The 22,943-nt window shown below is 47.6% G+C and overlaps 1 protein-coding gene across 2 annotated transcripts in view; it reads right to left on the reverse strand.

Annotated features, from left to right (window-relative positions):
- Positions 1 to 15,078: 15,078 nt before the first annotated feature.
- LOC142582860 (uncharacterized) overlaps positions 15,079 to 22,943 on the reverse strand; it is a 147,771-nt gene continuing 139,906 nt past the window's right edge. Inside the window, exons 5-6 of one of the 2 annotated variants that reach the window (XM_075692946.1) lie at positions 17,379 to 17,613; positions 15,079 to 15,185 (exon numbers count right to left, since the gene is read on the reverse strand). In XM_075692946.1, the coding sequence (XP_075549061.1) occupies positions 17,501 to 17,613 (113 nt within the window). In that variant the 3' untranslated portion in view covers positions 15,079 to 15,185; positions 17,379 to 17,500. Of the gene's footprint in view, positions 15,186 to 17,373; positions 17,614 to 22,943 lie in introns of both variants that reach the window. The other variant, XM_075692947.1, reaches the window with a different exon arrangement.

The following is a 22,943-nucleotide window of genomic DNA, read 5'->3' on the forward strand; positions in this document are numbered from 1 at the left end:
CACCGGAGCCGCCGTTTCTATTATTAGTGAGAAGTTTTGCTGCAATTTGAATAAAGTTACCATTCCCCTTACCTCTCTTTCCCTGCGTACGGCAACCTCGCATCGCATTCAGCCTTCAGCGTCTTGCACAGCCCGGGTTGTTATTCAAAGCGTTATGTATGTTATCGAATTTGTCGTCCTATCGCGTTCTTCACACGACGTTATTCTTGGATGGAATTTCATATATGTCAATCAAGCTATTATCGACTGCACTCGTGCCGAACTTACGTTATCAGTGCCGTACTTTGACCCCGACGACCATCATTCTCCTAAAGTTGTTGCCGCCTGTGACATCGATAACGCACCTTTCTCCGCCGTTCTGGTCTCTGTGTCATGTAACTCTGCTGTGAACTCATCTGTTCTGTTTACGCCGTCGGCCACTTGCGCGCGCCGCCGGAACTTTCTGCTTCCGTTTGCTGCCGTCACTTTTTGCGACGGTTCTGCTGTCCATTACGTGTGCAATCCGTCCGCCTGCCCATCACCCCTACTCCGCAGCGCGTGCCTGGGTACCTCTGAAGCTTTCGATTGCGTTCTCCCGACCACCATGTTTGGTGATACGGCATCACTTCCGATTTGTGCCGTCACTCTTCCCGCCGCGACCGATGCCCCTGTAGACGTCTTCGTTCGTGCTGTCGACGCATAACTCACACCTGCGCAGCACACAGAAATCATTAAGCTCCTCGAACGTTTTCGTTCCTCATTTGACATTAACCAACCATCCTTGGGACAAGCGTCCGCAGTCGTTCACCGTATCGATGCCGGTCAACAAACACCATTGCGCCAGCGTCCATATCGTGTGTCGGCTGCTGAACGCCGTATCATCGACCAGCACGTTGGCGACATGCTGGAGCGTGGCATCATCCAGCCCTCTAACAGTCCCTGGGCATCTCCGGTTGTCCTCGTCAAAAAAAAAAAAAAATAGAAGATGGTTCCATTCGGTTCTGCGTCGACTATCGCCGCCTTAACCGAATAACGCGCAAAGATGTCTACCCTCTGCCGCGCTTCGACGATGCCTTGGACAGTCTGCAGGGAACGGAATTCTTTTCCGCGCTGGATCTGCGCTCCGGGTACTGGCAAGTGCCAATGGCAGATGCCGATCGCCAAACGACAGCCTTTGCAACTCCTGATGGGTTATATGAATTTACCGCCCTGCTGTTCGGCCTCTGCAACGCGCCTGCCACTTTCGAGCGAATGATGGACACCATTCTTCGAGGGCTGAAGTGGAAAACGTGCCTCTGTTATTTAGATGATATTGTGGTTTTTTCCACCGACCTTGCGTCGCACCTCAGCCGCCTCGATCAAGTCCTTACGTGCCTCTCCACTGCAGGTCTGCAACTAAATATTAAAAAAATGCCACTTCGGCACTCGCACGCTTACTATTCTCGGCCATGTAGTTTCAAAAGACTCCACGAAACTTAGTGCCGTATCCGAGTTCCCTAAACCAACCACCATGAAAGAGCTTCGCAACTTCATCCGCCTGTGCTCATATTTCCGACGCTTCATGCGTAACTTTGCCTCTATCATCGCCCCCTTGACGCAGCTTCTCACCGGCAGTTCTGACCTATCAGCCTTGTCCCCGGCATGCGACGACGCATTCCAAGAACTGCGAGGCGTTCTCACCTCTCCTCCAGTACTGCGACACTTCGACCCCTCTGCTCCAACTGAGATCCATACGGACGCTAGTGGTGTCGGGCTCGGCGCTGTTCTTGCACAACGCAAGGATGGCTTCGAAGAGTACGTCGTCGCCTATGCCAGCCGCACCCTTATGAAAGACGAGACGAACTACTCGGTTACTGAGAAGGAATGTCTGGCCATCATTTGGGATATCGGAAAATTTCGTCCTTATGTGTACAGGCGTCCATTTGACATCGTGACCGACCATCATTCCCTCTGCTGGCTATCTTTACTAAAGGATCCAACTCGTCGGCTCACCCATTCGGCATTGCGCCTACAAGAGTACGACATCCGCGTTGTTTATCACTCAGGCCGAAAGCATTCAGACGCAGACGCTCTATCCCGGTCATCCCTGCCCTCTGGTCCTGTCCACTCGTCTACTTCCACCTGCGGAGCCTTCACCCTCAACATTTCCGACATGCCATCAGAGCAGCGCAGAGACCCATGGATCTCTTCTCTCATTGACTTCCTGTCTAACCAGTCGCCAACGCCGATCTCTCGGACACTCCGTCGTCAAGCCGCGCACTTCATCATTCGGAATAACCTGCTGTACCGCCGCAACTACAATTCGAGCGCCCGCAAGTGGTTGCTTGTTATACCCCGACACCTCCGCTCCGACATCTGCGCCACGTTCCACGACGACCCACAATGCGGTCACGCTGGTGTATTGAAGACATACTCTCGGCTCCAGCTTCGGTACTATTGGCGCGGCATGCACCGTTTCGTTTGCCAGTATGTTCGGTCATGCCACATGTACCAACGATGCAAGGCGCCACCTCAACATGCCACCGGCCCCTTGCAACCTTTACCATGCCCCGCGCGCCCGTTCGACCGCGTCGGCATTGACCTATACCGTCCGCTTCCCAACACTCCAAGCGGCAACCGCTGGGTTATTGTTGCTACCGACCAGCTCACGCGGTACGCTGAAAATTCAGCCCTAGCATCTGCCAAGCAAAAGACGTCGCCAGTTTTATCCTTCAAAACCTGATTTTACGTCACGGAGCAAAAGCGTGGCAGTTTGGGCGAGTTGGTATGTCATAACTGTTTAAGGCTAGTAGCGCCGCTCAGGACGAGCAAAAAAGGAAAGAGGTAGGGGTAATCAAAGGGAGCGGAAAACAGGGTGAGCGCTAACTTCCAACTGAGGTTTATTTCGTGACACAAGACTACTTATACATTCGCAAACCATGTGACATCAACAAAGAAAACCAAGCAAGAAAACCGATAGCAACCAAGTGGCAATACATTCATACAGCCTGTGGCTGCAGTCGGAGATGCGCCAACTACGCCAAAAAAACGCGCTACTAGCCTTAAACAGTCACGGAGCACCTCGAGAATGACTGAGCGACCGCAGTCGCGTTTTCCTCTCAGACGTCGTTTCAGCATTGCTAAAGGAGTGTCGCCTCATTCACCGCACTGTATACCACGGCATATCATCCTCAAACTAATAGGATGACAGAACGTTTCAACCGCACCCTTGGCGACATGTTGACCATGAATGTTTCATCTGACCACTCGAATTGGGAACGCATTCTGCCTTTCGTCAGTTACGTTTACAATACCGCCACGCAAAGCACCACTGGGTTCTCCCCTTTCTTTCTCCTTTACGGGCACGAACCTTCATGCACCATGGACCCAATTCTGCCTTACCGGCCAGATGCTTCGGAGTGGAAGAATGTTTCTAGAGCGGCTGCTTACGCCGAAGAATGTCGCCAGCTCGCTCGTTCGTTCACATCCCGGGACCAGTGGCGCCAAAAGCATCGCCACGATTCATCCACTACGGCTACGTGCTGTGCTCCTGGCTCGCTGGTCTGGTTGTGGGTGCCCTCTACTCCTCCCGGCATTTCCTCCAAGCTGCTCTCCAAGTACCACGGTCCTTGTCGGGTACTGAAGCAAACATCCGCGGTCTACTATCTCATCGAGCCAATGGAAGCGCCTTCCGACCAGCGTCGTCGCGGTCAGGAAATTGTCCACGTGTCCCGGCTCAAGCAGTGCCATGACGCCGCGGTGTTCTCCTCTCCTTAGGTCGCCAGGATGGCTACTCTTTCGGTGGGGAGCGATTGTACTGAAGGCACTGGGCAGTGGGCACGGTGCTGGTGAAAGAGACGAAGACGACAAGTGTTTGCTTTCCCGTTTCGATATAGCGCCGACCTGTTTAAGACTACCGTTACAACCTAGAATTAGTGCTGTTTGGCGAACACCCACGTTGTAAAATAAACAACCGAACAGAAAATAACGCCAAAAGGTGGAAGCATGAACCAACCAGCCTGGCAGCAAGTAGTAATACGTCAGGTTTAGACATTTCATTTGTGTCAAGCAATATGTTGAAGCGACCAGATTTAGTTGCCTCTTTCGCCTATTTTCATGGCGGGCTGCGGTCGGACATGCGGTACAAAGGCGCCGAGGGAGAGTGCGCCTGATACCGCGCAACCGAGTTGTAGGGACAAGAGGGGTGAGGGTGAAGCAGGACAGGGGAGACCTGTCACGCATCAGCTTTGTGAAGCGCTTGGCAAGGAAGACGTTCCTTCGTTCGTTCGCTATAGCTGGTCCTTTCTTTCGTTTAGGCGCTCGCTCACTCGCTCGCGCGTTCGTTCGCTTGGGCTATTCGCTTACATTGACAATCATCGTCGATGGGTCCTGCACGATTCCCCCCCCCTTCGATTGTTCTTTTGCATTGCCTACCTTGGGTCCATTGTTCTGTAATTTGTAACAATGCCCTGATGCGATTTCTCAGCTTCGCACGTTTTATTTATTTATTGCTGTAAGCGTTTCTTCCGCATTTGTAAAATTCTTAGCTCTGGCGTTGCCGTTGCCGTTGCTTAGCTCCGACCTGATACCAACTTCCTGGTAAGAGTAATAACTTAGTTCGTGTAGTGTACGCGAGATGTAATTGTTACAAATGCATCCTATATCGAGAGCTGACAAGTGCCTGCGAGTCACCTGCACCACACCGCATATTTTGACACAGAAAAGCGAAAAGTAAAGGACGAACATTTGCCACGGCGGATCATTCGAAAAATATGGCGGCTAACGTAATTAAAATATTTTCGCATCCGCCATATCTGCTTTCTTCCTATTACAGTGTGTCTCGTGCTTTGCTAGCACTGCGGCCTGCGGAAACTTCAGTTTCGTATTGGAAACGAGTACACAAGCGTCTAATAGTTAGTGGTCGTTTCGAATGGATTGCACATGTGTTTTCTGTGACCGACGGAAGATATCGCCAACGTCATTTGGTGCTGTGCTGGCGAATAAAGAATAATCAAAGGAAACACGGAATTAGCCTCATTATTGTTATCTTGGCTGCTGACCCAGTGGCACCGATGAGCACAATTACACACCGGATGTGAGTGAATTACACGTATTCCATATTTACTCATGCGGTATTTATACATTAAAAGCTACAGCACATACGTCGCGAAAGTTGCAAGCTTGCACTAGGCGATACCTTACGTTTACTGTTACCCATTGCGATAAAACAACAGAAATTTAAAGTAGCCGGATGAACGCCTCCCAATGGCTCTGAAGCAACTCTTTCATGCAACTCTATCAGAAGCTCAATATTTGACAAAACATGGAGAGAGCCAAAGCTGCGGCGACGCTTTTTTCAGGCGGCTGGGCCGGTTCAGCGGAAACGCTGACGAACTGTAGAACTACACAGAAGAAGGCGTCCAGCATTTAACGAATGCAGAACGTTTGCGCCAAAGCAGTTCCTCAAAGCACGCTTGCACTTGTTTGCTTCGCAGTCTTTAGACGTTCGTTGTCTTGCGTTTCAATCGAATCTCCTGCGTGAAACGCCCCTCCGAAAACCTGTCTCGCTTTAGAACAGACTTCAGCTGCAAGGGTCAAAGAGCGAGGCGTTCGCCCTCGTATTTTTCGCTGAATCAGCTTATCTTGACGAGTGGTCAAACACCTAGAAGGATCCGCCTGCCCTCCCGCGGTATTGCCAGTGACCCAAGTGAGAGCATTCGGCTGGTGCGTCAACAGGACTTTCACTTACTTCAGCTGTGTTGGCACTGAGCGTCCTCGCAAACCGTACGTAACTCACTTAGCAAATTGATCTCTGCTTCCTGTCCGGCTGATTCTTTGACACACTGCCCACTCAAAGGTATGGTATGGTATGGTATGGTATTCCTTATGCGATGGCGCACACCCACTGTGGGGGATTGGCCAAGATTTGGATGAAATTAGGCTATCTTTATTAAAAAACTGAAAATGGTAAAGCTAACTGGAGGAAATGAACAAAAATAAAATGTTTAAGAATTCAAGAAAATCTCTTTGTAGCAATTATAAAATCCTCCACGGTTGAGCAAATATCCCTGTGGCACTGTCCAAGAGAGGAGGCTCCTAGAGAAAGGATATTTATAATTGAAAAGCTCAAACCAAGCTGTGTAAATCTTGATTCTAGATTTTTTCTTAAAGAAGTGAAACGGCGGCAGAATATGAAAAAATGATCTATTGTTTCATCTTCTCCACAGACTGGGCACAGAGGGGAGGGCACCAGACCTGCCCTGTGACGATAGAAGTTTAATTTTGGTATTCGACAACGTAATAGGGTAAAGATGACTTCAGTTTTTCTGGTGTGAAAGGAATTTGTAGGCCAAGGGAATAGGAGGTGTCGATATTCTGAAAAATTTGCTACAGCTGGGTTCAAGAAGTCTTGAGTAATTGTATATCTCCTGAATCTAGTAGTCGTCAGGTAAGCTATTGTAGGAAGTAATGGTAATACAGGGCCACTGAGGGCCGCTCTCGCGAGACTGTCAGCCATTTCATTCATGACTAATCCTTTATGTCCAGGCACCCAAAGCAATCTAATTAAATTTATGTGGGCAGGCACTAGAAAATGAAATGTACGTAAAAGGTTAGTGACACCATTCGCTGTGAGCGAGGAACATAAGGATAAAGAATCTGTTATAATTACTACCGCCGATGTTGACAGATTTAGTTTGCGTAAGGCTAGGACTACAGCCAGAAATTCAGCCAAAAATACGGAATAAAAGTCCGGAATCCTGATTGCAAATGACCAGTTTAGAGAGGGAGAGAAAATGCCAATTCCAGATTTTTCTTCACACTGTGAGGCGTCTGTCGCAATGACCGTACTTATAGCTAAACTCAATAAATGATCCTGTAATAAGCCGTTTAATATATTATAAGGGAGATGTTTTGCATTATTTGGGTAGATGTCATCAAATATAATTTCTAGGTTCTCTCGCACATCACAAATAGGCGGTACCTCCCAGAGACGTACATTTAAGGGATTTATCAATGTTTGTACGAAGACGACCTGTGGTGTATGAAAACGATGCCAGTGTACTCCGAAGAAAAGTGCAGGCTGAGAAATGAATATGTATTTCAATCTTCTAATAGGGGATTCATACAATTTCAAGACTGTTTGCACCGTCAGTAACCGAAATCTACACAATATTGAAGGCAACCTGACTTCTTGGTGTAATATGTTATTGGCAACATATTTCGGTAATCCGCAACACAGTCGTATGGCTTCCCGCTCAAGTAGAACAAGGGGACGTAATTTATAAGCTGGGGCACCAGAAAATAAAACACATCCAAATTCTAAAATGGGCCGCACATACATCTTGTATATCATTAAAAGTGGATCTCTCCGCATTCCGGACCGACTATTGCACAGCTTACGTAGCATACCAACTGCTCGTACTCCTTTTTTAACGATATGGTCAATATGGCCGAGCCAGTTGAGGGAACCGTCATATACTACACCTAAGTATTTCACAGACTCCACTTGAGGTATAGTCTCGAGGCGATAGGATATCGATATATTAACGGGATTGTTAAGAGGGAAAACCAATATCGGTGGTTCGAACTTTTCCTTCTTCGCTTCTTTCACGTCGATACGGAAGGCAGCGTCACGCAGAATGCCGTCGCTTGCACCCGGACGGCGGACGCTTCTCCCACCTAGAGCAAACAAGACTCGGTTCGTTCATCAACGGATTCGGGCGCCGCTCGACCAGCAAAGATAGGCGCTGCAAGTTCGTAAATACTGGAAGCCGTTAAAACGCTCCTATCGCCTTTTCGACGCTGGCCACAACGGACCTAGAGAACTGTAACAGATGAAGAAGAAGGGGGAAAAAAGTCTGGAAACATTGCTAAAGCACCCGTTTCTTTATTTTTCAGCAGAGAAACGAAAGGAAAGAAACACTCAAGATTTCCTGGCAATTGTGTAATGTTATAAGCATTAAATCGACAGTTCCCCTATAGTAATGTAACCAAGTGCCACGTAGCATTTAACAGGAGAGAGGATTTGGAGGCACGTCGTAGTGGGGGACGCTGAATTAGTTTTTACCATTGGGAATTCTTTAACGTGCACCCGATGCGCGGTACGCGAGTATTTTCGCATTTCGTCCCCATCAAAATCCAGCCTCCGCAGCAGGAATTCGAACCCGCGACCTAGTACTTATCAGCCCAGCGCCTTAGCCGCTGAGCCACCGCGGCGGGTAAGGTTCCTGCTTAAAGCATGTTTTCTCATCGTCGTAAAAACAGGCAAAGAAACAGTGTGCAAACGATGTTTTATTACTATATTATTATTATTATTATTATTATTATGCACTATCCACTTTGATAAGACACAACAAAGCTCTCTTCGAGCGCAAACAGTTGTACATGGCGTCGTCAGGCAGACGTGTTTAGACTGCGATGGGTGACTCTCTCGGAACCCGTGGTTTTTAGTGTACTGCAGACGTTACCACTTGTCCTGAGAATAGCGGAGCGGGGCTTTGACGAGATGAAATACATGAGAAAATATTCGCCGACGATTACGATACTCCCTAAATCGAATTTTGAGCGCAGCTGTATACGGATTTTCATTTCGCGGCACGTTGCAAACGGAGCGGTTTGTGGCGCGACTACCTCGCTAATGGGAGATCGCGAGAGCCGTCGCGTGGCTTACGAGTCAGCGCGATTCACAGCAGCCGCCGCAGACGGACGTCCGCTCATACGGCGCTTTTCTCCCATACATACTAAGCGCGCTACTCTGCCGCCATCTCGTAGCCATCGTTGCCGCAAAGTTCGTCTTGCGCGACACTACGCGTTTCTTCGCACGCTTTCGCTATACCCTCCTCCTCCACTTTCAGTCTCCTTGTTCAGCTCCACTCTCCTCCGCTTTCCTCCTCGCGCCCTCTTCGCTATCGCAGTCTTTCGTCTCCCGCTGTGCTCCGCGTTCGCTTTCATCCTTCGCTGTGTTCGTTCGCTGGTTACGAGGGACTACGCCGACGCAAGAACGGTCTCCTTAGAGCTGCGCTCTAAAGACTGTCAAAGTAAGCTAATAGCTATCTAAATCTGTTAAATTATCTGCCATAGTCGTTGGTACAAAATTTGTATTCGCCGGTCACGGCGGCGTCCCATAAATGCCGAATATCGCGTCGCTTTTCTAGCTTTTGTACTTTTTCTTCCCCAATCAACAAGCAGTACTTGGGCTACTGTTTCGCCGACCCGCAAGGTTCACCTACTTCTGTTGTGAGGTCAGCGCCTCTTCGACCAACCAGCGTGGTCCGATGACACCGGTACTTTTCAGTCTCCCTCAGTAACCTATTTTCCGTTCGCTGGCACCGTCTCCTGACAGTCCTGTCGTCCTTCTTACGGCGCTAGCCGCTCATTCTATCAGCGGAGAATCCAGCCACCAACCATGAAAATTGGAGATGAGTGAGATTAAACTATTTGCTTTAAAATCGAGCAAGCATTCTACTTCACTGCGTCAAAGGCGTGGCTATTTAAAAGCGCACTGATTTTGCGGTCCCGGAAACGAATACCAAAATTGCAGGGGAGGTTTGGACTTCACCTGTTTGACTAATTCATGAACAAATAGTCCACGGCTGCAATGCGGAGCTCGGCAAGACACGTATATATATTGACTTCGAGGACAACCGCTTTGGCCCAATTAACAAATAACATATAACACCTGCGGCTGGAAATACCCTCGTCTCCCAGCAGAACCAGACTTGGTCCGGAAACGCACATGCAAGTTTTTTCAACAGGGTCTCAGGTGAACAAGATCGACAAATTGCGTAGTTCTATAGAGCACAAATGTAGGAGACAGTTTATACAAACCCGCCATGGCGGCATAGTGACATTGGTGTTGCGATGCTAAGCCCGAGGGCGCGGGAACAAACCCCGGCCGGATTTTGATGGGGGCAAAATGCAAAAACAACCGTTTTCCATGCATTGGGTGCGCGCTAAAAAATGAAAACAGATGGTCAAAATTAACCGGAGTCCTCTTCCATACGTGCCTTATAATCACATCGTGCTGTTGGCACGTAAGATCCAGGAATTTATTAATAATTCATTTGAACATATGTTCTCCTGCGCACATTACCAGATTCTGTGACTCTTACATGCACTGACTTCTTGCCTATACTTTTCAGATGTATTTCGCGTGGTTCAATAGCGACGAGCAGTCTTTTTCAGCACTTGCGTATCTTATTTGAAGCACATTATTGTTAGTGTTTATTTTTTCCTACCACTGAGCCAATGAAAGTGCCGAGTGTATGCAATTTTTACCACAATTCCGTTTTCCCCAAACTTCCTTGTTCTTCTGAAAAGGAAAAACAAGAAAAAAAACCACATTAGCACTAAGTAATTGCGAAAATTTGCATCTCTATCTAGGAGTACGCTTTGCCCAAGCGCAAAACTTGTTTTCTCTAAGAAATCTCCATATTTGAGTCAGAAAGCCAGACTTCAACGACACAGGTAGGGAGAGAGGAACTCTGACAAAAAAAGAAAAAGAAAATGGTGGCTCTCCCGTAATCGAGAGTTGATGTAAGCATGAAATGGCTACCGGCAACGCAGATTGGTTGGAGTAAGTACGACGAATACTCACAACCATCTCACAACCATCACAACTTTCTCACAACCATCCACGGAGCGCCGGACGCTGCCGGCTTGGTCATGCAGCGTGGCGCCATCTCTCAAAGGAGGCGGCGTAAAACACACGCCGCGGAACTCACAGACCGCTGGCGTTGAAAAGAGCACAGGCAACCCTGTCTCAGCGCCAAAAGATGACAAACGAGCGTATGGTGCACTGCATATGCATTTTGAACGTTGCCTATTAGAAATGACAAATAAAACTTCAGCGTACTAGAAATCACAGCTTGAGTGATATTGTGAACAAACAATAGGAAGAAATCGGAATCACTATTTTTTGTAACTTGTTTGGGCAGTAACAAGCGTATGTAACGCGGTGCTGGACAAAGGATTTAAGGGCCAGAGACCACATCGTAAGTTTGGCTGGGTGCCCGGATGATCTCGTTTTGTTCTCGCAAAGCCAGTGTTACCCGAGTTCAGACTGTATCTGTATGTGCCCCGAACACCTTTCATAAATTCGAGGCTGACAATAATGCTTTTGCGTGGATGCGGTAATGAGTTTTGTTGTTGTTGTGTGTGGCAAAGCCAGTGTCAAGAAGGCACCATTTATTATTTCATTTGTTAATCTATTTTGTTTACATCAAGTATGATGTATTACATGTGATGTGCCTTATATTGTACTTTTCGTTCATACCACAGTTGTAAGCGTGCCTACGGGTGAATAAATTTCCTTGTCAGCAAAGCCAGTGCCAAGCAGACCCCATTTATTATTTCGTTTGCTAATCTGTTTTGTTTACATCAAGTTTGATGTATTACATGTGCTGTACCTTATATTGCACTTTTCGTTCATACCACAGTTGTAAGCGTGCCTACGGGTGAATAAATTTCCTTGTCAGCAAAGATGGCCGGATGTTCTCGTCTGAGTGCCGGTGGGCTAGACCTGCCGGTCCCGACGTGGGACTAGCCGGGTGCGCGACGAGTTCGCGTCCTCGCCGGACCTACAATAAAGTTTATTCACTCACTCACTCACTCACTCACTCACTCAGTGCACGGATAACGGCTCTGGCTTTTGGCTCAAGGTCACTCGAAGGTGGCCGACAACGGGAGCTAAAAGCATTACATGCTTAATACTGACACAAGTGCGAACTGATTGACATATTTGCTGACTTCGAAAACAAAATGTAATCTGGTCTGCACCGCTGAACAAACTTCCGGTTTATGTACGAAGCCTTCCCCCATTGAAAACTATTATTCTGCAAACTGACCTATTAACCACGACTTCCTCCAGCCTTAGCGAGATGCCTGGTATGACCGCTACGCTACAGAGAAACTCCGTTTCACCGAGCGGGAAACGGAGATTGAAAATATTGACGACCGCGCGTGCCTCACATTTCATGCGAGGCACACGAGATGCGAAGCATATCCGGAGGCAGCAACATCGCATGCGCCTATCGAGTTCATGACTAGCGAACCGTTGAAAGCTCGTCACCTGTACCGGAGAACCTCTCAAGCCTTCCGAGTGCTCGCTTAGCCTGCGTTTCGCTTACCCTTCCTAACGACGACGTTGTCCACGCTGCGGAAATCGATCAATAAAAGCGATCACTACAGAGAACAAGCAGTCCGAGCTATTCGCGTCTCCCTCTCCGCGAAAGAAACTCGTGGCCCCTTGTCAGCCAGTACGTTGCGTCGACACATTGGGGGGGAGGGGGCTCCAGGATGACGGAGTGTTTGTAGCAGCTGTTCCGGCTTGCGTTCGCTACACGGAATCGCGTTCCGTTAACCAAGAAGCAGCAGCCTGGAAACAAAAGGGCACGCGATTCATGGCGCAGGTAATAATGTCCACCGATGATAGGCGAGGTGTAAAGGTGAGGCGCAGTATTGCCCGCAGAGCGTCCGAATACACGTGGGCGCGCCACGGAGATTGCAGCATGCCAGTTGACGTAAGCAGCTTCCCCATCAATCACGCCGCTCGTCGCCTGCCAAGTGGTAGGTTCGCCCTTTTCTTTCATCGCATCGCATTTTGGTCTCCACTGAGCGAAGCTGTGCTCGCGGCAGCGAGCCAACGCTGAAGCGGTGCGGCAGCGGAACACAAGTTCCGGGGGGCGCGCCCGAAGTGCGGCCCTAGATGGGCCGCCCGTGAGCGTTGCCACGCGTTTACCCGGAAAGCGCTGGGCTCTTAAAGGCTCCTCCCCATTAAACCGGGCGCTTGCCAGCGGTGCAGCGTAAGCACTGGGATATTTCTGACATTATTTCTCGGTCTGGAGTACCCCCCCTACTTACGGTAGACGGACGGGTAAGGACAGCTGTTTGCGTCGTGTATTAGCTTGAGTGCCCAGAGATATGGCACAGACGTGGGGCAACTCAGCGACTTGTGGCAGTACCGCTTATAGAGCGGTGTTAGGAAAAGTGATTTCCCGGCTATTCCGTCACTCCAGTATAACGTCACAGTAACGTAAAGAAACGGCAGAAGACATTGCGCCAAACACAATTTAATGTTTAGGAATCACTCCAGTAGCGAAACAACGAAACGGACGATGGCACAGAAACAAACAAAAACACACGTGCCCTCAGAAAATCAAAACAAACAAAATTAAGAACAGCTACTCAAGGGAAACGTTTCAGCGCCACCAGAAGCAGCGTGAGCTGTTCTGGATGTGTCGTTTATTGCTTTGAGATGTAGTGCAAGTTTCTAAAACGACGCTGCTTATCCGCCGCGAAACGCTGTGCTACTTCGCCAGGCGTACTGAGCGGAAATGCGAGCGACGTACACTGTTCAAGAGAACACAAAGTTAGTATTTGGGAATTATGTCTGCTTAGTTTTGACACTGAGGTCTCGGTAATATTTTGCACCATCATTCTTTTACCCAAGGCGTCACATCAAGCCTTTTCTCCCTATGAAGTCGAACACACGTTCAAGCTACGTTAGTTTCAGTACTTATTAGACGTACCCTTTAACACCAGACCGTAATGCACTCCTGAAAGTAGAGACGATCCCAAATGTGTGCTTTTCCATCCGAACAGGTAATCCAGAAACAGACGACGATATCTCGCACTGGCAACTGTGAATGTGGCGAGATCTGTCTAGACATTACTTGCCTTTGTTCGCCAGGCCGAGGTTCGCACTGTAGAGGTGCGCGAATATTTTTGAGACCAAATCAAATACGAGCCGAATAGTTCCATACACAAATCGAACAGCAAGTACTTTGCGAATAATTTTCCAATAATGAAGAGCCGTTTTCACCATTAATATAAAACCAATTTCACATCCTTGCACATCAGCAACGTGAGCAAGCTTATGTCCGTACATTGCACATTATGAAGCGCTGCACGTATTAAAAGCTCAAAACAGCACTTTAGGAACACAGAAGCAGTTTGTTCGCGTACCCGGTACTCTTCGGTGAGTGCGAATGACAGTGATTTAGTCAGAAAAGCCTAGCTCCCTGCAGTGATAGCGTGTTCCACTATGTAACCTCTGGTGGCTTGTTCCTACTAAGGGCGCTATAGGCTGAAATTTATCCCAATTTGGCTCCAATATTATGTTGCATCGCGTCCAACTGACGATTTAGAATATACGAAAGTTGGTCGAATAATACTCCTATTTACGAATAGCGACTGTTCGAAGACCGCTTACTCGAATTGGACTCGATTCGATACGCGAAATTTTCGAATATTGGCACACCCCTACTTCGCAGCCATCTCGCGTTCACAGACTGCAGGACCACACTACGTCGTCGATGTTCCGCTTACTATCGCAATTTAACTGAAGACGCAGTGGGTGGTATCAGACATTGTATATGGGATTATGGCGGTCCGGCAGAGGTCAGGAAAACAAAATGGAGCGGCTACATACGCAATTGCACCATATTTATATAGCGAGGAGATAAAATGAACACATCGCTCGCGGTACGCAGTTTCATATGCGACCAACTTCGCCGTCGCAAATCCTCCTTTCCCACGCCTGCCATGCTGCAGTCCCTTTTCGATGAATTTGTTCTCTTAAACACGCTTCAAGTGACAGGAGTTCACGCTGCAGTACAGGATGTAGCATGAACTTAATACATCCCAGCGATGTTTCCTACTTTGTTTATACGGTTTAGGCAAAAAATGCCAAGTTGATGAAGTGGAATCGTATAACTCCGTAGACAACAAAGAGAATTGTTTTCTATCTGAACAAAGAAGAGGAGACGGCCACTTTGTCCACCTTTGCGCATCTAACCGCAATATCTGAAAAAAAAAAGGGGGGGGGGGATTAAAGTCCACCAGATGTATCTGCCTGCAATAAGAACAGATTTGAAAAGCTATCGTATGACAGGGCATATTTTTTTTTTGGGGGGTATCAGAAAGTTAAGTTAGAATTGCCACAAAACATTTATCTGAAACCTGAAAATGCTCACAAGCTCAAATATTCCTGAACAAAGGTGGAACAAGGCGTAGTCGAAAATTGGGAGAGAATTGAGCGTTTCGGCTTGTCGTGTTTGCAGGATTGGCGCTAACGTAGTCCCGCCAATTTTGGATTGATGGACAAAAGGCACGACAGGATTCACAGGTAAGAAGCATTTATTGACAAAAAAAAATAAACAAACAAGGACAGTGTTCTTATAGTACAGAAGAATAAAAGGTCCATCTCCGAAACTCCTCTGCTGCTCCTGTTAGTGTGTGAAAGAGAGAAGATAAGAAAAAATCAAAATGACAGGTGAACTGGTATTCGCAACATGCCCAAAAACATGACAATCAATAAATACGCACTTGATTTTTAAACAGCAGGTGTAGTGGACAGCGAATAAAGTAACCTGTCAAGGAAATGGAAGCCCTAAGACGTGATCACCGTTTTATTACACATGCCATTATTTTTTTTCTTTTGCCCGAATATAAACGAGTCGGACAATTTAACGATTACTGCAGAAAGCTTATATTTAACCACCAAGCCGAGCACTCGCACAAAGATTACATAAGGGAAATATATTCGGATGTCCTAAGTGAGACTTGATGTAGACAACGAAGCTTGATTTTTTTTACCAGCGTTTATTTTCCTTCCTTTGATGTATACACGTATTTATATGACGGCGATGACAGCTGTGCACAACCTGCAGTGCGCTTTTTGTTTGTTGGCTTCTTTCTTTAAAGCTACATATATATATAAAAAAAAAAACAACGACTGCGAGCGCAATTCCATCGCTTCGGTTAGATTACCCGAAAGCGGGCGTTAGTTCCACAACAGATCACAAAGTGCAATCAGCTAACATCGTAATGTTATTCGAATATTTTTAACAATTTCCCTATGGCACATGTTGCAATTACGAAAGCGAAATTGGTCACTGTTTGGTACAGCAGACAAGTATATGGAGTTTCTTCTTTGTAACTTCGAATACTTTTTTTTTATTTAAGTCCACAAAAATTACTCGAATCACGTCGCTAGAGTTTAATTATACGCCCAGGCAGACATCATTTGTTACAAAAAATAAATAAACAAACAAAGCAATCAATTCAGTAATTAAGCCAATTACTTTAATCAACTTCTTTGTTGCAAACCTCACGGCACGTGCTTATATTTGGAGAGTTCAAGGAAACCGCCACAAAAGTACAGCTCCGTGTTTCTATACACTTCAACACGGCCACGTAAACTGAACTAAACGGTGTCAAATTATTCACTGAATTTACACGTGATTACGCTTGCTGCACTGTGAAATCCGGCTCTAGCCAGTGCAGTGCAATCTGGTTCGCAGTGTGACCTAGTACGCTGGCGTAAAAAAAAAAAAAAAAAAAGAAAGAAAGAAAGAAAAGCTTGGCTATACGGCACCAGAAAACGGTAAGTTTCGTCCCTGTTGCTGAAGTGATTACGTATCGGATCCGCTCGGGAGTTGAGAAAAACCACAATCCGATTAAGATCGTGGGAAGAGAGAGAAAAAAAAGCGACGGCAGCTTCATTTTGGGGCGGCGCTCTTACGTCACCACAGGGGGTTGGCCAGAGCGCCGTGTTGCGCGGCGACGCGTGCGCAATCGAGGAAATTGAACGATTAAAATAACGCCAGTGCTGCTTCGGTCTACGTGGTCATCTCGAAATGCAGGAACACGGAACAAGATTTTTATGGCGATTCCCTCCGTCTTTCCGATATAAGCAAGTGCCACGAAGTAGGTAGCCAGGTAGTGAATGCATGCAATTAGTTTAATTAGCACATGAATCGACTTGGTTCGTCTTGCAAATTATACCCGCCCGGCAGATAACTAATTTGTAGCGACGGAATCCGAGTAATTTTTCTAGGATCTTCTTTTTTTTTATGTGTTCGAAGTAAAAGAAAAGAAACACGCTGTATATAGAATTCCCCAGACCAGCGCAGCTTCGTAACATGAGTAGATAAAATGCGCACATCAGGTGACTCTCGTACGGCACAGAGAGAAGTCTTACATTTGGCTGAAAAAAAAAAGTATTCGTGAATGACTCGCGCAAGCCAGACTTTATCAAGCGCGACGTCGCAAAAGCGGCAGACAAGTAAAACACTCGCGTTTCGCACGAATGCGCGTCCAATACGTGTTACGCTACACACGGCGCCAACGGGATAAACTGCATAAACGAGCACATTATATATATATATATATATATATATATATATATATATATATATATATATATATATAGGCCGGTTTCGGCATTATAAATCAGTAGCGCTCAATGGTTGACCCCGTGGAGCCAAGAATCACAGTCCGGTGGTCTCGTGGGACGGAAGCCCACGCCACGGTTTTTGCATCAACGGCACAAAGAATGCGATTTTTGACGCTGCTCTCCTGCGCTGCTTTCCCAAGCGTGTTTCTCTAAAGAAGACGGCGCAGGAAACTCACGCCACCTGGCTTGCCGCGACGTCGGCATCCGGTCGGCTGTCCCGTCCCGCACAGGCATGGCCGGCGTATATATAACAGGGCTGCGGGGAAGAGACGGCGGCGGAAGCGGGAGCGGCGAAGGAGCAGCCTAGATGAGGCCCAGCCGCTCGCGCTCCTTGGTCTTTTTCCGGACCATGTCGACGTTCCGCTCGCGCCACGTGCTCTTGCGAAGCTTGATCGGGCGGCTGCCCACGTACTTGCCTGCGCACGCACAAGAAACAAAAAGAACAAAGAAAGCTCGTCAGTCCTGCTCATGGTTGCACACTACAATCTCAGCTGCAATAGCTGAAGCTGGCTTCTCTGCGGAAACGTGTCCCCACATTGTTCCGTACGTGTTCCGTTGCGCTTCCAGTACGGCTCTTACGGAATCTATACGCGAGTTTTCTACAAAATTCGCGTAACTTTCGTAACAGATAATAAATGGGAGAGAGAAAGCAAGGTGAGGAAAGGTGTGGAAGCCAACCAGACAGGGGTCAGGTTTGCTATCGTAAACTGGATGTGAGGAAGAGGGAGAATAAACAACGGGAAAAGCGTGAGAACTGCGGGCACGCAGGAGGATACACGCGGGAGGTCCAGCAACGATCACTCCAGCTGGCGCATCGCAACGAGCAGTAGAGCGCACGAATAGCTTTCTGCACCAGCGACGGATGTGGCGACGGTACAAAAATTTTCGGCTAAATTAAAAAACAGAAGTCTAGCAGGCTTATTGTGGTTTGCAGAGGGATCCGCTGGGCGTCGCAATGAGGGGGAAAAAATGCCCGAAGGGTTCGATGGTCAACAAGAAAACCTTCTGTATCTACAAGGTCGTCAAACGTATATATACCCTCACGCATTTTGCATAAACGCTTTGCGCCCTTGAGATGATTTTGAGGATAAGCTGGGCAAGTCTGTGACACCACTTCACCTGCGCGCGAACCTGGTCGCTTCAAGTGCGCACAGTAAGAGTTGGGGTCGGGCATGTCACAAGGCTTAGGTGGCCCATTACGTCGTACGACTCATCCACGCTAAGGACGTTGTTGAAGGGAGGAACGTGTTGTCATCGAGAACAAGGAGTACTGAGTTTATTTACGATATCCACATGAAGAGTGGAGAACGTTACGTCTCATCAGTCTAGCATGACTGAACTGAAGCACACTGAGGAGCCGAAAAAGCCTGCTTTCGAGCGGGGCCACACACTCCAAACTGTCGGAAAGAAAGCAGACGAGTTCGGAGGCTACATATAGACGCGTAGCACAGAGGTTCTAGCAAATGTTCAGTTGACCGAGTCAAACAAAGCAACACAGACAACACTCGCTAGCATCGAGGGAAATGGCTGGGCAAACGCTTTCCCTATACAGATGCCATAGGGGCGGCGGCATCTGTGTACTCACTGAACCAGTACTAAGCAATAAATCGCCGGGCTCGCTTCTGGCTGCTGCTGCTGCCTGCGGCAGCCACGGGGGAACCAATTACCGGTTCCTTCCCGGCGCAGCGCACGGCACGTTTACATTTTCGCGCCACGCGTCGCGCACGCTGCGACCGCGGCTTGAACGCGTCCCCTGCGCCGACGCTTTCGGTGGGAACCACGGGTCACCGCAATTGTGCCCCGACTTCGCAGTGCAGACAACCTGCGGCGTGTCTATAGACGCGCCGTCAATGCCGGGCCAAGCACGCCTCACTCGGGTAGCGCCCGCTGAACACTGCACCAGCGTGCAGTAATCGCCGCGGTCGACAAGTTCTCCCAATGCTGACAAAATAGCATACGTGAACGGCGCGTGCCACATACCGACGCCGTTGGCCTTGCGTGCCCTCCGCATTCCGCACAGAAAACTACACAGACGCACGGAGCAAACACACGGCCTGTGTTTTTTTTTTTTTTTGTCGCTTGGACCACGCGGCAAACCACGAGGACCCATCTGACATTAACGTTTTATCGATAATGGGTCTCCTACTGCATCGAAGCACCAAGCAAGAACAGCGTCTTTCGTCGGCATGATCTCCTCGCGAGCGCCATTTAAGAATAGCTCTGCCTGTATCTTGTGCTGCGCTTAGAGCAAATGCCGAACTGTATACACTGTTTTCAAGGAAAGCTGGAAATTTATATTATATATATATATATATATATATATATATATATATATATATATATAAGCCACGCAAAATAAAAAAAAGAAAGCAATTACAAAAAGAAGAAAACGCCAAGCGCACACAGACCCTTGCATATATTTGACACAGTCCTAGCTCCTCAATGTTTAAATGGTTTCATCGCACGCACGCATACATATTGTACCTGCCTTTCGTATCCGGTACAATATATAATCCGCATAAACTCGGCTTTATTTCAGATTTAGCAAGTACCGTATTTGCACGTAAATAACGCGGGCACAAATATAACACAACGTAACATAATAACGTATATATATTATATAGTCATATCATAAGAAGCCAACAAACACTGACACCCAAGGACAACATAGGGAAAATACTTGTGCTTAATAAATGAAATAAAGAAACGATAAATCAATAGAAATTAAAGTGGATGAAAAAACAACTTGCCGCAGGTGGGAACCGAATCCACAACCTTCGCAATTCGCGTGCAATGCTCTACCAATTGAGCTACCGCGGCGCCGTATTCCCATCCACTTTCTTGGGTATTTATGTGTCCTAGTAGAACCTTGGGAGTGTTAGCCAGCGCGAAATGCGAAGGTTGTGGGTTCGCTTCCCACCTGCGGCAAGTTGTTTTTTCATCCACTTTAATTTCCATTGATTTATCGCTTCTTTATTTGATTTATTAAGCACAAGTAATTTCCCCTATGTTGTCCTTGGTGTCAGTGTTTGTTGGCTTCTGATGATATGACTAATAAAAATCGGGCCCCTCGGTTAACCCGCTTTTTTCTCGTGTATATATATATAACGATTATAACGCGAAGTGACGATGCAAGTAAACAGGAAACGACGCATAAGAGCGGATGCCCGCAGGACGCTTTATGCACCGTTATACTGTGAACTGCTCCTCGCAAAATACAGTGATAGGACGAGTGCATGCACAATTCACTCGTTGCCACTGACGACGTCTTTGTCACTGTCAGCAACAACGGCATCGGCCTCTATAGGCCACCAGGGTTATTGGACAAGCAGCACTTCAGAATTTGACGTAGTAGTTCTGCGAAAACCCGCAAGGTGGAGAGAAGTAATGAATAAAGGGAAAATGAGACATCCACCCGTTCGTGGTGGATGCAAGAGTTTGACGTAGTAGTCAAACTACTACGTCAAACTCTTGCATTTGCTTCGTGTTGTCGACAAATTCGACTTCGTTCTGCCATCTGCTAGCCGCCTGGTTAGCTCAGATGGTAGAGCGGCTGCCCCGGAAAGGCGGTGGTCCCGGGTTCGAGTCCCGGACCAGGACGAATTTTTCTTCAACTATGAGGCTTTTCGTTCGAGGAACCCGTATGGGTTTCCTTTGTAGCAATTGCTACGAACGGGTGGATGTCTCATTTTCCGTTTATTCAGCACTTCAGAAGCACCCGCGGCCGGAGCAAACCCGGTTACATAGGCGATAGCAATTGTGGTGGTGCCTGGTGGTTTAGATCACATGCAGTTTGAAGCGGCAGAAAAACAAAAAAGAATAATAAAAACGAGAACCGCAACATATTCGTGTCACGAACTGGAATATAACGCGAGGCGTACTCGGAGGCCGGAGATGTAGAAAAAAAAAATATAATAATAACAAGGCGCCGCTGCTACGGCATGCCGCGGTGCGCTATACGTTTTAGCTCTTGTATTAGCTGCGCGGCTTCAAATTCTGGCGTTTATTACTTTTTTTTTCAATTCTGCACCAATACGGCGGTGAATGATTATTCGACACGCCATCGAAAAGCAATACAAAAAATAAGAAAGATTGAAAGACAGACATTAAAAAAGAAATAGAAATGTGAAAGAGACCGCACTTTGCAAAGTTTTATTTATAGCATCCATCACGCGAAAGACGACACCGGGTGCTTTGCGGACGCTCTCGCACAGGTCGAGGCACGGAAGCGGCCGCCTACTCGCACCGCCTCATACAAACAATCCTAATTAAAATAGATATTTCCTAGTTTACCCATTGTGAAAGCTTACCTCCGGAATTTAGTTATAGCAATGTTCGCTGCTCGGCTATGTAAAAATACTGCTGTCAAAGCTGGATTAACAAAATGCATTACGGCGCGAGGCTTTTTTAATTAAAAAGCTAATAGCTTTTTTTCCTCGTCGGTGGTTGATGGTCGCACTTCCACTGCCTATACAAAGGCGCCTACGCGAAGGGCGCGTGCCTTCGTGCAACAGAGAGAGAGAGAGAGAGAGAGAGAGAGAGAGAGAGAGAGAGAGAGAGAGAGACGAAGAGTCTTCACACTGGGTGGGCAGCCTCCTCAGTCCAGCCAGGAAGCCGTAGAGCCGAGCTATCTCCCTTAGTTTGGCCGACCAGACTACGCTGGGCATCCAGGCTGGAGGCTTTATAGCTGAGCCTCCCACAGCTCTTTGAATTCGGTCAAGTCTTTGTTGCCGACAGTGCCATGTGGTCCCCTGAATTCCCACAGCGTGTGTTGTAGGGCGTTTGTTACGTTGCCAAACTGCAACAAATATAGGCCTTCAAGTTCATCATTCCACTAATAAAGCGAATAGCTTTTGCTTGCACCGACAATCATCGTCGATGGTTTCTGAACAATATCTTTCCGTCACATCGGACGATGTCTAAGAAAATGTGAACAAAAATTATGCGAATCTCACGCAATGTGGGAATGGTGGACGCGAAGCTTGTACACAGCTTCCATGACGTTCTTAACACAAACAATAATAATTATTTATAATATTTGGGGTTTTACGTGCCAAAACCACTTTCTGATTATGAGGCACGCCGTAGTGGAGGACTCCAGAAATTTTGACCACCTGGGGTTCTTTAACGTGCACCTAAATCTAAGCACACGGGTGTTTTCGCATTTCGCCCCCATCGAAATGCGGCCGCCGTGGCCGGGATTCGATCCCGCGACCTCGTGCTCAGCAGCCCAACACCATAGCCACTGAGCAACCACGGCGGGATTTTTTTTTTCTTCTTAACACTGAGACGATGTTCGCCTTGCAGTGCAGGTATATTGCAAGTGCCAGTGTATGCACTAAGGAGTAAGAAACGTAACGCGTTTAAGGCGTCTAGATCCCTTGCCACGACACTATCGATTGCGCCTCCCAAAGGAGACGTTGGCCGATACTTGAGGGTCCAATAGAATTACACGAACGCCATTTGTGACGTATAAACCAGCGCCACTATGCGAAATATTCGTCTCCGAACTTCACCGCGATAACACAGAGGCTGATCCAGGGTAGTACCCACAGATGGGGACGGGTGAGACGGAGGTTGGGGAGTTCTTCCTGCAAGTTCGATACTGCCGGCCGGCAGAAACATCACTGTTTAGTGCGTCTGAGATGAGTCCAGTTTTCTAATCATTGAAGGCGCAAGCATTCAGCGAACGTATCTTTTGTGCACCGGGTGTCTCCAAAACACGTTCCGTTTGTCCATTGATTCG

This window comes from Dermacentor variabilis, chromosome 5 (assembly GCF_050947875.1).
Source record: "Dermacentor variabilis isolate Ectoservices chromosome 5, ASM5094787v1, whole genome shotgun sequence".
NCBI classification, from domain to species: Eukaryota; Metazoa; Arthropoda; class Arachnida; order Ixodida; family Ixodidae; genus Dermacentor; species Dermacentor variabilis.